Raw genomic sequence first — 14,698 nt, forward strand, 5'->3', positions numbered from 1 at the left:
CGGCTAAATAATTTTCCAACTGCGTGAGAACGTGCGGTATAAAGAAGCTTCCCCAAGTGTCTCCTTTGTGATTCATTCCCTCGCCTTCCCAGATTACATTACCCTGGTTGTCTGTCTCCATTGATTATGCCTCCTATTCACAGCTCAACAATCCTTATCTTCGGCGGCAGCTCTGGAATTGGCTATGCCGTGGCAGAGAAGTGCCTTACAGAAGGCGGCGTAGTTCACATTGCCTCCTCCAATGAGTCCAAAGTCAACGCGAGTGTCCAAGCCTTGGAAGGAAAAGCGCAACGGCGCTCCGATCTCCGGCCATGTATGCGACCTATCCGCCAGTGAAGTCGAAAAAGACCTTGAGCGACTTCTGAGTGCGGTGGCCCCTATCGACCATATTGTTTTCACTGCTGGAGACAGTCTCGCTGTCAAACCATTGGACAGCATCAATTTGGGTCTGATACAGAGGGCTGGGCATATCCGTTTCGCTGTGCCGCTGTTGATTGCGAAACTCGCACCACGATTCATGAAGCCCGGCTATACGTCCTCTATCACACTCACCACCGGCGCTGGCTCCCAGAAGCCCTTTCCCGGCTGGGCATTGGTTGCTGGGTATTTGACTGGGCTGCATGGGATTACCCGCACCCTGGCATTGGATCTCAAGCCGCTCAGGGTCAACCTCGTCAGCCCTGGGGTGGTGGCAACGCCGCTGTGGGGGAGTAACGGGCCACCCGAGGAAGTGAATAATCAGACTACGCTTGGCAAGGTCGGCAGCCCAGAGGAGGTCGCGGAGGCTTATGTCTACCTGATGAAGGATACCAATGCTACAGGAAGCTGTGTCAGTACTAATGGCGGATCCTTGTTACTGTAGTTGTGAAGCCACTTTCTACCTGTATCTAGAAATTACGTATATCTTTATCTCCATTTCTAGGGCATATTCCTCGAGCCCGCCTACTCTGTACCTAGTCTATGCACTATTATACTACTATGCCCGAGTCATGTCAAATGAGGACCCTGAATTGATGATCAACAGGTACATACACATGAGTGGCTATTATATCACCCATCCACAACTGATTAAAGCCCTCCAAAAAACCCAACATCACAGCCATCTCAAACACCAATACACACAAAGTAGCCCTGCCACAAGCTCGTGCACGAGCTTCCCACCGTGGGATTCCAGCGATTAAACTGTGCCGCGGAGATGCCGTATTTCTGCTGAATCGAGAAGCAGGTATCAGCAGCCTTGACTTGATAGTACCTTTTACAGGTATTAATAATACCCGGCATTGGTTGATGTAACTCTGTTGCCACGCAGTAGTAGTACCCACTCAGTAGGTTTGTGCAGCTATCACCAACAGCTGGATTCCATCGGACAAATAGAGGTATTGAGTTAATATAAGGGTATTTCTGCTTCGCGATAATATCGCATGTGTCACCCGCTGCCGCTTTATATAAGCTTGTACACGTCTTGACGAGTCCGGATTGGGTAGGGGAGGGCCCTGGTGCTGTTGTGGTGGTCGCGGTGGTTGTGGTTCTTGTGGCCGTGGTCGTGGTTGGCTGCGAGGCTACAAAGAACGTTTTAAAATATAGTACTCCTAGAACAGGGCCTAACTTACTCGAACTCCCAACGCAAACGTAGTATCCAAGCCAGAGCGAGCCGCACGATGACCCGATTGCAGGATTCCAGTTATAAAAGTTTGACAGCGAGATACCATAGGTGCTGGCAATAGATGCACAGCCATCGCCTGATTCAACAAGATGGTATTTGTTGCAGCTTGAGATGATACCAGATTGTTGAGGAGTAGGACCGGTCCCTGGTGCAGTGGTAGTTGTTGTTATCGTTGTAGAGGTACTTGTGGCTACGCCAGGAACATGGACGCAGATGTAGTAGTCAAGCCAGAGGTTGGAGCACTCTGTTGCCGCATAGGGTGGTTAGAGCTGATATGCGACTTTGGTGGTATGAGGCAGATGGTGGAGCTTGGAAAGGGGGCATACCAGCGTTTATTTCGCTATTCCAGCTCCGGAGCTGAGCAATGGTAACTCCATGCTTCTGGGCAATGGAGCTACACTGATTGCCGGATGAGATCTTATAGAACCCGTCGCAGTTGTCTGCAATACCAGGCATGGTAGGGGTCGGGCCTGTGGGATTGGTTGTGGTTGGAGGCTGTGTGGTAGTGGTCGTACTTCGGGTAGTGGTGGTTGTCGTTCGTGGTGGTTGTAGTTGTAGTTGTCCTGGTGGATGTTGCGGTGGAGGTCGTCGTCGTAAGCGTGGTGCCGGGGGGATCTTCAATGACACTGCCGATGACGCAGAATGAACCGCTTGGATCTAGATTGGGACAGGTAATTCCGGGGTTCAATTCCTGCAACTCGGTGACAGACAGTCCCCAGGAACTTGCAAAGCTCTCGCATGTAGCACCATTACCAGGCGTTGTGGCAAACAGACAGTCAACGGCGCGGCGGGATAGGGCAAATCCAAGCCCTGGGACAAGCCAAGCGACAAGAAGGTGAATCAAGTGCATTCTCATTAATGACGAATGGTTTTATCTGTAGAAACGACAAACGTCAGCGAATGTATGGTGGCCGAGTTAACAACCATTGCATACGGCTCTCAGATTCAAATGAATGGGTGAATAGTGGCCGAGTAACTTGAACTTGTCTCAAAGTTTATATAGTCATCCTAGATCTCACATAGTCTCTCCCTCGGCCGATAGTATGATTACACTGCCATCGCGCCCACCGTGCCTCATCTAATTCTCCCGTTCTTTTGGCATACTTGAACCACTAAGACGTCCGGCCCTTAAAATCTTACCAGCGACGTTTCGATACTGTATCATGTACTCGCTTAGGACCATAAAATCTGCCAAGCCCTCCTCTGCTCCCAAAGACGGTCCCTTTCAAGAAGTTTCTCTGGCCACTTGGTCGGTTCGTACTACGCCTGCCGAGGAACTGACCAGAACAAACAAACAGGAATTGCGCCGGGGCCTCGTTAATCCCACAGCGAGACTCCGCGGACCGTAGGATTCGGGAGATCAGCTTCTCTTGGCATAGCTTAGCTTAGCCTCTAGAGCAGGACCCCTATTTTCTCTCACACTCCCACTATAAATCCCTTACTCACCTGCCCCGGGCAATTGCTAACATAAAAAAACCCCCAAAGAAAACAACCTCTCTTTTCCACACGCTCGTTTGGCGACCTGTTGCCAACCTCGGCCTGCCACCCTGTCTCTCCTAATAAGTTTTTAGAATCATTTTTCTTGGCATGAGAATGCAGTTTTCACAGGTGAGCTGGCTGCTTGCCGCGTCCATGGTGATTATCGTGAATGCTATCAGTGTGGTCGAGGTGGACTTGGTCTTCCCGCGCAACGAGACATATGCACCCGCCCAGGTGTTTCCTATCGTGTTTGCTATCCAGAATTCCGACAAGGCTCAATTACTCAACCCAGCTCTCACCTACCGAATTCTGAAAGCGGACAACCGTAGCGACAACCTTGTTCCCCTTACAGCATATGTCCATCTCGAGCGCGAAAATGTTTCCACCAGTGACCCCTACCTTACATACCGATTCTTCAGTGGCTTACAGCCCGGTCGCTGGTTCCTGGCCTGGGAACTGGAATACCAGACCTGCAACGTCGGAGCAGAGTATCTATCTGATGCGCTCAAGTACAACTCCTATAAGTCGACCAGAATCTTCACCATCACGAACTCGACATCTACCCCTAACAAAGAAATCGATCTCGTTGCTGCCACGGCGGATAATAGCTGCCCAGCGGATTCGAATGCTGTTGTCATCAACGTAACTGATACAACAATGCAAACTATCCCATCAATGAACTGGGCCGGCCGCGACACATGTGTGGTTACCACAAATTCGACCACCGCCACCCCAGTTCACACGCCCAATCCCTGCGGGGTCTCAATTTCTCCCGAGATGGCCGCAAGCATCTCCGCTAATTTTACTGCGCAGAAGTGCAATGAGGCCAGGCCTCCTGCTTGGGTTAATTGCCCTGCAGACGGCGAGAGTGCGGCCCAGCAGCTGATTATTCTTGCATTATCGGGAATGCTCGCTATATGTGGAGCATTTGCCTTCACCCTTGTGCAATCATGGTAGCTTCTTTTTTTTTTCTTTCTTGAATTTGCTATTTCATACGCCCGTGACTCTCTTTGTGGAGTTCGTCCGTTGGATGTTGTGTACATATCTAGCTCCATTATCAGCCCCTGGAATGCACGAATTCCCTCACTAGCCACAACCCATTGCCCGCATGCAGAAGGAATGGGCTCGATTGCTGCGTGATGGTCAAAAGTACTGCGCCATAAAAGCAAAGGCCGTTCGAAAAGTGTGTGAGAATCGTATACGCTGTTTTCTAGCCATACCGGTCTAAACCGCGTTCGCTTAGAGAGGATTTCATATTACACCGCCATGCACTACGTGGCCGATACTCGGTACGGCGACCCCGAGGACCAGTACAAGACTATACCAAAGGAGCCAATCCCTGAACATGATGTTGAGCGCTTGCTGGTCGCTTAAATCATGCTAGAGGCGCACGAGTGGGTTATGTCGTGCCTAGGCCATGGCCGTGTCGAGGTCTGGCCGTCACGTTGACGCTACGCCGCCTGGCCCTGGCCATTTGTTGGGAATGCGCGAGGGGGACTGCGGCCCAGGACCCTGGCTGAAGGTGCTGACCAGGCTCTAGAACCGCTAGTTCACCAGTACCGCGGACGCTAAAAGCCGGATCGGACAGAGCCGTCTTGTACATTGTCCCTTTGCGTGCTAATCTTGCAGACCGGGGAGTCTTCAAATCTCCGTCTTTTCACACCATACTCCATGCGTAAATACGCCTACGGCGTTTGTTGGGCTGTCTGACTAGGACAGCCCGCACGCCGCCCATCTGGGCGGTTACGAATCCTACTTCCTCCTTCCTTGTTGACATATGGGTGATTAGCACCTTGCCGCTAATGTTATTTTATGACACTCCTTCCTAAAGACAGGGAACTCAGGTGTGCCGCCAACCCGCTCTTTGTAGCCTCTTCGAACCACCCCTCATTTGCTTCAATTGTGTGCCTCACCCTTCTCCCAATCATGCCCCTCTGGTTGTGGCGAACTTTCAGACTGCAGGCACGTCCACCATATTGGGATAGGTAGAGTACATTTTTTTCACACGATGCCATGCTCTCGGTGTGGCGATAGAACGACTTTGGCCGCAGCCTCAGCCGGCTTCCCCTGTAGGAATAACAACCGGTCCATGCGGCTAACGACACGGATCACACAAGAGTTCGCCACTCAATTTTCGCTTAGCTTGTCAGTCACGGCGCAGGGTAGCAGTTCGTCTGCATACGGACCGCACCTCCTGTGGAACTGTAATCTGCCCCTCATTTTATGGAGTCATCCCGGTACTGTTCCCACTAGGCACTGTAAGGCGATGTATTGACCCCGTTACACCAATGTCAGTTATTACCTAGATCGGGGCAGGTGATGCCGGGGTTCAGTTCCTGTAGTTCGCTGACAGACAGTCCCCAGGAACCTCCAAAGCTCTCGCATGTAGCACCGCTGCCGGGGGTGATAGCAAAGAGGCAGTCAACGGCGCGGCGGGATAGGGCCGATGCAAGTCCAGGGACGAGCCCAGCGGCAAGCAGATTGGTTAGCTGCATGACTGACAATGGAGAATGGAATCTGTGGGGCCAATCAACGTCAGCGACAATATGGTGGTTAAGCAAGAAATAGTGGTATACCGCTTGTAAAGTTGGGGAAATGAAGGATGGTCATCAGGTAGCTCTGGTCTACCAATGTTTATATAGGAGTCAGTCACCAGTATTGAACAGTTCTTTATTCGGCCGGCATACAGATTGACCTATTACTCATCGCACTAAGCGTGCTGCACCTCATCTCGTCCCCTGGTACTTTTAGTAGAGTACTTGAAGCCAGGACAATTTAGCTCAGTGCCATAATACTAGCGATGTTCCCGTGCCGTATAAATAACTCGCTTGCGAAGTGGATATATTCTTATGCATGTTGCGCATGGGAAGCCCCTGGGCGGCCGGGTGCGCCTATCTGGGAACATCGAATGTAATCTATTAGGGAACTCGACCAATCCCTTATAGGTCTTCACTTAGAGTCTTACATTCGGTCTTGCTTATTGCTAGTCCGGATTATTAGGGGTGGTAGCATCCGCTTTAAGGGCCTCGAATCTTGGCTGGGACTTGCACCTAACCGAGGCGTAATGCGGACCTTAGTGCAACACCGGCTGCTCGTTTGATGAAGCCAAATGTAATATAATGCTGTGGCCAGCGCCATACGATCGTGAGGGCTACCGGGGTGGTCTCCCGCAATTGAACACGGGCCAGCCAACACCTCAGGCTTCCTTATTTCGCTTCCGCTCCTCGGCAAGCGAGGTTGGGGATAAGAGGTGGGCAACGTGATGTAGGAAGGAAGGTTAAGTGGAAGCTTTGCTCTCCTGGCGCAGGAACCAGGGTCTCATCCAGGCGCAGAGACTACCCTAGCATATTGGCCTGCGGGACTCGCTCTCGTGATTGATCGACGGAGCTCTAGCGAGAAGGGGCCCTAATGCGATGTAACGGTGCGCTGCGTCTCACCACATGAAATGAAGGTTCGCCAATCAGTGCCGCAGCATTGGCGCCTCTGGCAGTCTGGTCTGGTCCTTTTCTTGGGCGATCTTGGCAAGTAATCTTGGCAACCATTATAATTGGTGGGCGACTCGCTTCCACAGTCGCTGCCAAGGCCTCCCTTGGGGTGGAAATTGCGGCGCAGGCGCTCCCTTTAGCGGCTGCCTTCTCGAGATTTAAGACGGTGAAAAGCACAGAGGCCAAGCAGCTGACATGGAGACCCGTTCCAAGTCCAGCCCGGAGAACCCCGTGGCCCTGTAAGGCTGGTGCGGGAGATCAGCTCTTCTGTCAGGCACAGTATCGGCTAGTCTGGGGAGTAATACCCCTATTTTGTTCTCCTCCTTACTACAAATCCTTCCTTCACCTGCCAGGTGATTTGGCTCTCTCGCTTCCTTGTAAAACAGAACCCAACAAGTCTCAGTTGGCTCTTGCGCTGCCCGCCCCGACCTCCCACACAATTTGAAATATCGTGTCTTGGCATCAGGATGCGCCTCTCCGCAGTGACCTCGCTGTTCGCTGCTTGCATGGGGGTCGTGAGCGCAGTGAGCGTGGTGGAGGTGGACCTCGTCTTCCCACGCAACGACACATATGCGCCCACCAAGGATTTCCCTATAATGTTTGCTTTCCAAAATTCAAAGAAGGCTGAACTCCTCAACCCGCAGGTCTCCTACATCGTCACGAATTGGGACGACTTCGACGATAGCTGGCCAAGACGTTCGGTTTCCCACGACTTGGCATACGCAAACTGGTCAAGCGCCGACCCATATCTATCATACCGTTGGTACGACGGTTCGAAGCCTGGTCGCTGGTGGTTGAGCTGGAGGGTCACCTGGCAGAGCTGCAACCCAGAAGGTCTCGCCAGTGGCTTGAGTTCCGAAGCGCTCTCCCAGAACAGCTTCAGCTGGTCAAGGATGTTCACCATTGCAAACTCGACCGGCTCCCCCGACAGAATGGTGGACCTTGTCGCGGCAACCGGAAACACCTCGTGTCTCGGGGATCTCAACGCTGTCGCCATCAATGTAACCGGCGAAACAATGAGCTCGTCAAGCAGCTACAACTGGGGCGGCCGCAACACATGTGCCGTCACCACCAACTCTACCACAACCACCCCAGCCCATACGGTGAACCCCTGTGGGGTCTCCCTGTCTTCGGAAATGGCGGCCAGTGTTTCCGCGGATCTGACTGCGCTCCAGTGCCTTGACCCAAACCATCCTGATGACTTGGTTTGTCCGAAGGACGACGCAAGTACCGCCCAGCGCCCCATAATTCTTGCTCTATCTGGTCTCTTGGCTACTGCCGGTGCCTCTGCGTTTCTTGCTATGCGACCCTGGTCACTGATATGATGTTGCTCGGTTTCATTCCCTCGCCTCGCTTCAGTCCACCTCCGTCTCGTCTTATTTGTTCTCCATCGTGTACCTAAGTATCACCCCTAGCCTGCTCTGTCAGAACAACGCTGTTCACTGTACGATCAATGAGAACCCATTGCTGTAGCAAGCCGCACTCTGCGGATCTATCGACCATTCCCACACGCGGCTTCCATTCCGACATACTTCTACTAGTAGTAGCGATGATCCTTCAAGTAGGAGCCAAAGCACTAGGATCGCGTCGTTAGTCCTGTGCGATAGGATAATCAGATTTGCTAGTAGGAGGCACTGGATATGGAAATTGCTCCCCTTAGTCGCGAGAGGCTCGCTTAGGGGACGGTGTTGAACAAGGGGCATATCATGCAAGAAGAGCCAGGCAGAAGCATTGAGCAGTTACTTGAGAGAAGTCCAGTCCCTCGATTTGACGTGGGCATCTGGCTAATTGGCCAATTGGCCCTCCACCGGTGGCGTCGGCCTGGATCAGAGGAACGGAAGGAACCACCCCCGGCACTAACGCACTTGGATGGACTTCAAACCTCGTCGGCTTTCCCGGCTTAGCGTTCTTGAAGGGGACGTTTGCTACCATTCCCACTGTATCCTGGCAAGGTACTCTGGATAATGGTCGCACACTTGCTCATTGTATCTTTCAGTGCTAAACCCCTGGTGCTGGGCTCTGGGGTCCGCTCACGCCCCCCAGCCGGCCTCCTTTCCTTGGCAAATTGGGCTTCAAAGGGACCTTCCGCTGTATTGGCTCTTAGGACCCCGGGCACCCGGCCTTGTCACATTCCGTCCCAATTCGTGATTCCCTGTCGAGCTGCCCGTCCGAACGTCAAAATTGCCTCAAACCCTTACCCGAACCCATCCCCTCGTGATATTCCGCACATGATGGTCAGAATCCTTTGAGTCTACGCTTCGTATACGGCCTGCCCCATGATGAATCATCGCTGGACCTGGAGCATTCGTTACCCAATGACAGAGAGACGCGTAGTCGCCGATGATTATTGGCCTACGGCCCGGTGCTCGGTATCTAGAATACATGAATGGAATTGCCAAAGGGAACCAATCTATGGATGAGAGATTTGAGTCGGAAGAGACCGAGGATGGAGAGTAAGTGAAGAGTCTGCGGTACTTACCATATTTGAATCCAGCTGGTACTTTACCGGATGGCTTTTAGATGATCTCGTACATCATCATCCGAGCCTATCGTCAACGGGATACGTAACACATATCTGTAGCATGTCATGGGCGGAGGATGATTAAAGGCTCGTTCGGCAATCAGCTCGCGGTTCTTGAGGTCGGCCAATCTCTCAAACACAACCAGCCGTTTCAAGTGGCTTCCAGAAGCCTGCACTGATCTGAATAGCTCGACGGCTCGATTTACGGTCTGGACTTGTCAATCTCTCTGATGCCGCTGAAGATGGGTGGAGGGGTTACTACCATTAAAGTTGTTTGAAATGGGCGGGTGGCTTGCTTAGCTGGGATGCAATGTCGATAGGAATGAGGGGGGCTAATGTTCGAAAGCCTGGCCTGTACATAAGATCCCAGATCGAGCCCGCTGCCACATCCAGTGCTTCCAATGTGGGCGGGCACATGGAAGTCGTTGGTTGCAACCTGGTCGAAGAGGCAGAAAGATTGGCCAAAAGTAACCTCGGCAATGAAGTCAACCGTGAGACATCTGTCCGCATGCCTTTTTATATTTTATCTTAACTGTACTATTCATACATTCAGCGGCGGATAGAAAATGCCGTCCACTAGAGTGCCACAGTAACTTACTCGTCCCTGTGGCGTTTTTACCCGGTGGGGTAACCGGCGGGAGAACGCTGCGTGCTCGGGTCCCTCACGTCTCAAAATGAATGCCCGAATCCACGCAGATTTTATCTACTCGAATACCACTACTCGCAGGGCGATATATCGGGTAAATAAAATCTTAAGTGCGGCACATACGGGCACAATACAGGGAATAGCAACGTCCTTCACAATAGCTTCAAGCGACAATGCGTCCCTTAGGCTGCATGATTATTCTTCAAGCCTTCAAAAGATGATGCTGGTTCGCACTGAACGGGCGAATAAAGGCCAACAAAGTACCTTTAAATATAATGACACCTCGCTTCTACAGCAGTCGAGCCGAAATAACTACCTCAAATAGATAGAGCTCCAGGAGCAAAAGTGTCTTCTGCAGTTAACAGGATAGAGTATAGAGCAGAAAGAAAGTAAAATTACGGATCCAAAGATCTCACAGTTGGTGCTCCAGAGGACTCTACAGCCGCGACCCAGTCTGACAATCTAGCAAAGGCAGCAAAGGAATTCTAACGCATGCAGTATGTGAGTGGCGTTCCTACAGAGACTGGATGCCATAGAGTAGTACTCAACTCATGAATAAAATCCAACGGTGGCAATAGCATTAATACGACCTGCTGCCAAAGACGAAGAATGAATATTAGACCAGAGACATGTCTGACATAGAGGTTGCACTTTTTAAATAAGGCAATGGCGACGATGAGCGCCCCTGCATGGCTTCGAGTGCTGCCCTGTGCTGCGAAAGCGTCATGGACGAATTTGAGGATCCAGCTACATGGTCACCAGATGAATGGCCTGTGAGAGATCCGATTCAGGGCGCTTATAAGCCGTCTCGGCCGCGAGGGGAATAGATAGCAGTAGAATGACGCCGTTTATGATGGTGAAAAGGCCGTACCACCATCTCCAGCCGTAAGCCGTCACAAGATACTGGGAGGCAATAAAAAATGCACCGACACCAATGGTCTGGATGAACAGCAACCAGCCGAGCTGCCGGGACCTATTATGAAGGAAGTGTATCTCTTGGATCATCAGCGGTGCTAGTGACTCGCTTTGGCCAGCAGCCAGAGACATAACGTTTCGACCCGCAATGTGGCTTCTGAGATTCGTAGAGACCGCAGACCACACACCATGATGGCCACTGAGGCGAGGAAGACCGGGCGGCGGCCGATTACCATGGACAGCGTGGGGAATGTCATCAGATCACTCGCCCGCTTTTCCTCCCCTGGGTACGAGAGGAGAACGATGCTGAAGATGGCGCCCATGCCCGAGCATAATAGGACAGCCGTTGATGTGTATGCGGAGACGAGAATCAGGATGGCCCACTTCTTCCATGTTGGATAATTGAGAGGATCTATAATGCCATGGCGTCAGAAATGAAGGACATGAGAATTTTGAGCGGAGTGAGGTTCAATGCCAACCTTTGGGTCAGAGGATGGAGTTGGCACCAAGATAATATCGTCGCCGTGAAACAGCTTGATCTCAGTCTCCCTAGCAGCATCAACCGTAGGCTGCTGCTCGAGTTGCGACGTGTTCTCTTGATGCTCGACATAAGGGCAAGGTGAGGGTATCTTTTCCATGGCGTTATACTTCCAATAATGGGCTTTATCTTCAGCTTATGGTAGGCGGTGGTTTCACATATGAGCACGACTTTATATGTGTACGAGATTTGAGTCTAGGGAACTATGTAATTATCAGAACGGACCTACTTGGCGAAGCCAAGAAAGACAGGCCTCATCTTGTGCTTGCTCAATCGATCAATCTGGTCGTAAGAACTGCCGAAAAGTATGGAGAAGAGCCATCTTGCGGGGTGTGGGGACGCCGCTGTGCCGGTGGGGTTGTACCCTTGTGATTAGTCGAGGAAAGGAGCTAAGCTACTGGTGAGGGGATCTGACTCCCATGTCATGACTCTCCCCAGGATCGCCGTCGATAGTTTTGTATTTGAGACCCGTGCTAGGAAGCCGTAAAGAAAAGAAATTCACCAATCGCCTTTTGCGTTTAAGTCGTGGGTTATGACTAATTAGTAGAGGTCCTAGTCCTCATTCGAGTCTTTCCTGGTGGGCATTTCCCCGCGTCGGAGCTGAGCGAAGCTGCCAGCAAGGGCGAGGGAAAACCCGCGCCAGGCAATTTGAGATGATAGTGTCTTCTCAACATCGCGGAGAAAACGGACGCATTGGTCGGAGCCGTCGAGGAGCCCGACTCCCGTCAGGTGGACGATGCTGTCGGCACTGCTCTCAATCCACCGCTCTATAGCTGACTTCTCGTGAAGTTGATCGAGGCGCACGACGGATGGCCGTGTCTGTCCTCGAGGTGCTCCATCTGAAGCTGGAAGCATCTGAGCTGACGATTGAGTGGCCGCCATGCACAGCTCACTGTAGCAGTATATGTAACAAATGGCCACCATCAGGCTCAATGCGTCGTAGCACGCAAATCTGCGGCAGTTGCGGGTTGTTTTGAAGATGCAAGTGGCGTGCCATAGACATTTGCGGGCTCTAGCACCGCTTTGAAGGAAGAAGTCCTTCAGTCTCGTTTTCGATTCCAACATCTGCTCCTCGTTCGTCTGCCATCCAGTTGCCGAATGTAATGTCTCCAGCGGGACGCGCCTCAGGATAGCTAGAACATGGAAAATGGTCTCTGATTGACCTCCCGCGGCAGCTGCACAACCGTCAGGTATAACATACGCCAACAGGCCGATTGCGGTATCTAGATAATTGCTTTCGCTTTTGCTAATATCCAGTCCGAGCAAAGCGGGGTTGACTTCTGCGTGCGCGCTACCCTGCCCCAGAGTGCTTAGGTGCGAGGTAAATGATGATCGGAGGAGCTGTGAAGAACATAATTGACGAGCAATACTTCTCTCGTCAATAAACAACTCGAGCAGGATGACCTTTGAGGCAAACGGCTGACACTCCAGCATTAGTCTAGCCCATTCCTGATCTGAATGCCCACGTCTTTGGTCGGCCTGGTACTCTATAGGTCAAATCAGCTAGCAAATCTTGTACGACAAATTCATCATGGTACACCTACCAGGCAGAGTCCTTTGATGTGTTTTCCAGTCTCGCGCATTTCGACACTGCCACAATAATTCCGGACACGGGAGTTGTCGTGTAAAGTCGCGGAGGCAAAAGAAGAGCGGGGTACCAAGGAAAATAGATCCCAGACACTCAAGCACTGTTTATTTTTCAGCTCTCCTCCCAGATCAACACGGTAAAGATTGATCTCCTACCTCTCACACAGGTGACAAGGCGTATCCGGCTCTCTGCAGAGAGCCAGTTCTGCCATTCTTCCTCAGGGTCTGGCTCTACTGGCATTGAGTTCGTGCGCTTGTCTGCTTTGCCAAGTAATTCCCAACAGAGAGTGACGAGGATGCTTCTCTTGCGCTGTAATATGATTTTGTCTTGATGCGAACCGGAGAACATCCACAGGATATGAAGCAGAAAGACACTCTGTGCTGTTACTATGTTCTCTGCATCCATCTGAACGTAGAGTGGAAATTGGCCCATCAGCAATCCCCACGCAGACCAGAGGCGAGGGCCACGCAGGGCAACTTACTGTGGATTCTACAGCTCGGGCAAGCAAATCACAAAGTGCCATGCTGTACTGTTCCGCACCTTGAATCTCCGAGTACTGACTGCCGACCGCCGCCGTGGCGAGCAGCAGAATCCAGGGCAGCTCTGGATCTTCTAAGCGGGATGGATGCAGGAAGGGGAACTGTGGGTTAAAGTACTCAAAGTACAGCTCGACAAATGCGTGCAGGATCCGCTGCGCGATGACCACAGAGGTTGGCTCAACATGTTGCGACATGTAAAAGCGATGCAAGCTTTCAGAGGCTTGTTCTGGGATGCCCTGGACGTGGCCATAGATCTCGGTTCCGGCTATCTCGACACTCGCAGCTTGAGGCTCGGGAAATTTTCGGCATGGCCGTGTATATCCTCCACATATATTCTCTGGACTTAGATAAGTCTGGACACATGGTGCCCTGCCAAGGTGAGTGGCTTCATTTGTCCAACCCGCCGCGGGGCTAGAACCAGGAAAATGGGCAGCAAGAGGTGAATTGTCCTCCAAACCTGGGAGCACTGGTTGCTCCATAGAAAGTTCGGGGCCGTCCATCAACCATGGGAGCGAAAGGCTGGTTAGCAATGGGTTCCAGGGCATCCAAAGCTCATCTGCTGTGTAGGCGAAATTGCACGCCGCATCGTTGGCTGGCATGTCCGCGGGCAAGGTATAGGGGTGTTGCCAGTGGACGGCCCTATCTAGCGGTGGCGAGCATAGCGTGCTAACTGCAATATTGGTGATATTACTCGATGCTGAAGACCCCAGAGGGTGATTGCTCCATTCCTCTAAGAAGACATTTGGCTCCCCGCCCCTCACACGCTGGACAGAAACGCCGGCCGCCTGGGCCACACAGTTGGAAAGATCAGATGGCCGTAGATGATCCACGCCTGTAAGCGTTGTTACAGCCCGTTGCGTCTTGCTTTGGAGATGATCGTCGTTCTCGGTACCAGGAGATGGAGCTGCCCGACCAGAGGGCCTAGGCGGGTTGTAGCTGCACTCCGAGTCTCTAACGGAGCATCGTGCGCATGGAAGCCCTCCATCGCACCGTTGTTTGAGTTTAGAGCAAGGCCGACACGCCTGCCCCCGACGCCGACTTTGGCTGCTCGAATCACGCGAGTGAGCTCCATGCAAAGAGCGATGACGAACCAGACTATCACTGTTAGGGATTTGTCAGCAAGACAAAGGGAACTATTTACAGGCCCACGGGCAACGGACTTTCTGGAAAAGGACTTTGAGCAGATGTGGCACAGGAACGGCTTGAGGCCAGTATGGCGCAGCAGGTGGCGGTCCCGGTGCTCCCGGCGCTGAAATGTCTCGCCGCAATACTCACACGACAAATTCTTTGGCTCGGTATGCATCTCTTCGTCCCGCTACCATCC

General features: G+C 52.1%; 6 protein-coding genes across 6 annotated transcripts; 3 read left to right on the top strand and 3 right to left on the bottom strand.

The window, feature by feature from the left end:
- Window positions 1-126: 126 nt before the first annotated feature.
- Window positions 127-862, top strand: BJX68DRAFT_255480 (oxidoreductase, short chain dehydrogenase/reductase family; the record flags this gene model as incomplete). The annotated part of the gene is made up of 2 exons (XM_071043043.1): window positions 127-313; window positions 348-862. 2 exons carry the CDS (start codon window positions 127-129, stop codon window positions 860-862), a joined length of 702 nt encoding a protein of 233 aa, XP_070898675.1.
- Window positions 863-1,104: 242 nt separating this feature from the next.
- Window positions 1,105-2,519, bottom strand: BJX68DRAFT_255481 (LysM peptidoglycan-binding domain-containing protein; the record flags this gene model as incomplete). Its single annotated transcript, XM_071043044.1, has 4 exons — window positions 1,105-1,559; window positions 1,611-1,907; window positions 1,990-2,177; window positions 2,374-2,519. 4 exons carry the CDS (start codon window positions 2,517-2,519, stop codon window positions 1,105-1,107), a joined length of 1,086 nt encoding a protein of 361 aa, XP_070898676.1.
- A 737-nt stretch (window positions 2,520-3,256) lies between these two features.
- Window positions 3,257-4,099, top strand: BJX68DRAFT_267142 (uncharacterized protein; the record flags this gene model as incomplete). Its single annotated transcript, XM_071045721.1, has 1 exon — window positions 3,257-4,099. One exon carries the CDS (start codon window positions 3,257-3,259, stop codon window positions 4,097-4,099), a length of 843 nt encoding a protein of 280 aa, XP_070898677.1.
- A 2,700-nt stretch (window positions 4,100-6,799) lies between these two features.
- On the top strand, window positions 6,800-8,122 carry BJX68DRAFT_237835 (uncharacterized protein). Its single transcript, XM_071040253.1, has one exon. The coding sequence runs from the start codon at window positions 7,095-7,097 to the stop codon at window positions 7,950-7,952; it is 858 nt and encodes a 285-aa protein (XP_070898678.1). The 5' UTR covers window positions 6,800-7,094; the 3' UTR covers window positions 7,953-8,122.
- Window positions 8,123-10,541: 2,419 nt separating this feature from the next.
- BJX68DRAFT_267144 (uncharacterized protein) lies at window positions 10,542-11,347 on the bottom strand (the record flags this gene model as incomplete). Its single annotated transcript, XM_071045722.1, has 3 exons — window positions 10,542-10,767; window positions 10,845-11,092; window positions 11,189-11,347. The coding sequence occupies 3 exons, from the start codon at window positions 11,345-11,347 to the stop codon at window positions 10,542-10,544; spliced, it is 633 nt and encodes a 210-aa protein (XP_070898679.1).
- Window positions 11,348-11,799: 452 nt separating this feature from the next.
- On the bottom strand, window positions 11,800-13,973 carry BJX68DRAFT_267145 (fungal specific transcription factor domain-containing protein; the record flags this gene model as incomplete). The annotated part of the gene is made up of 4 exons (XM_071045723.1): window positions 11,800-12,734; window positions 12,792-12,935; window positions 12,991-13,240; window positions 13,317-13,973. The coding sequence occupies 4 exons, from the start codon at window positions 13,971-13,973 to the stop codon at window positions 11,800-11,802; spliced, it is 1,986 nt and encodes a 661-aa protein (XP_070898680.1).
- Between the last annotated feature and the right edge of the window lie 725 nt (window positions 13,974-14,698).

The sequence above is a fragment of the Aspergillus pseudodeflectus genome, assembly GCF_044049435.1.
Source record: "Aspergillus pseudodeflectus strain CBS 756.74 chromosome Unknown BJX68scaffold_23, whole genome shotgun sequence".
Classification (NCBI taxonomy): domain Eukaryota; kingdom Fungi; phylum Ascomycota; class Eurotiomycetes; order Eurotiales; family Aspergillaceae; genus Aspergillus; species Aspergillus pseudodeflectus.

Excerpts from the sequence above, each read along its gene's own strand:
- BJX68DRAFT_237835 (XM_071040253.1), top strand. The coding sequence starts at position 7,095 with ATGCGCCTCTCCGCAGTGACCTCGCTGTTCGCTGCTTGCATGGGGGTC.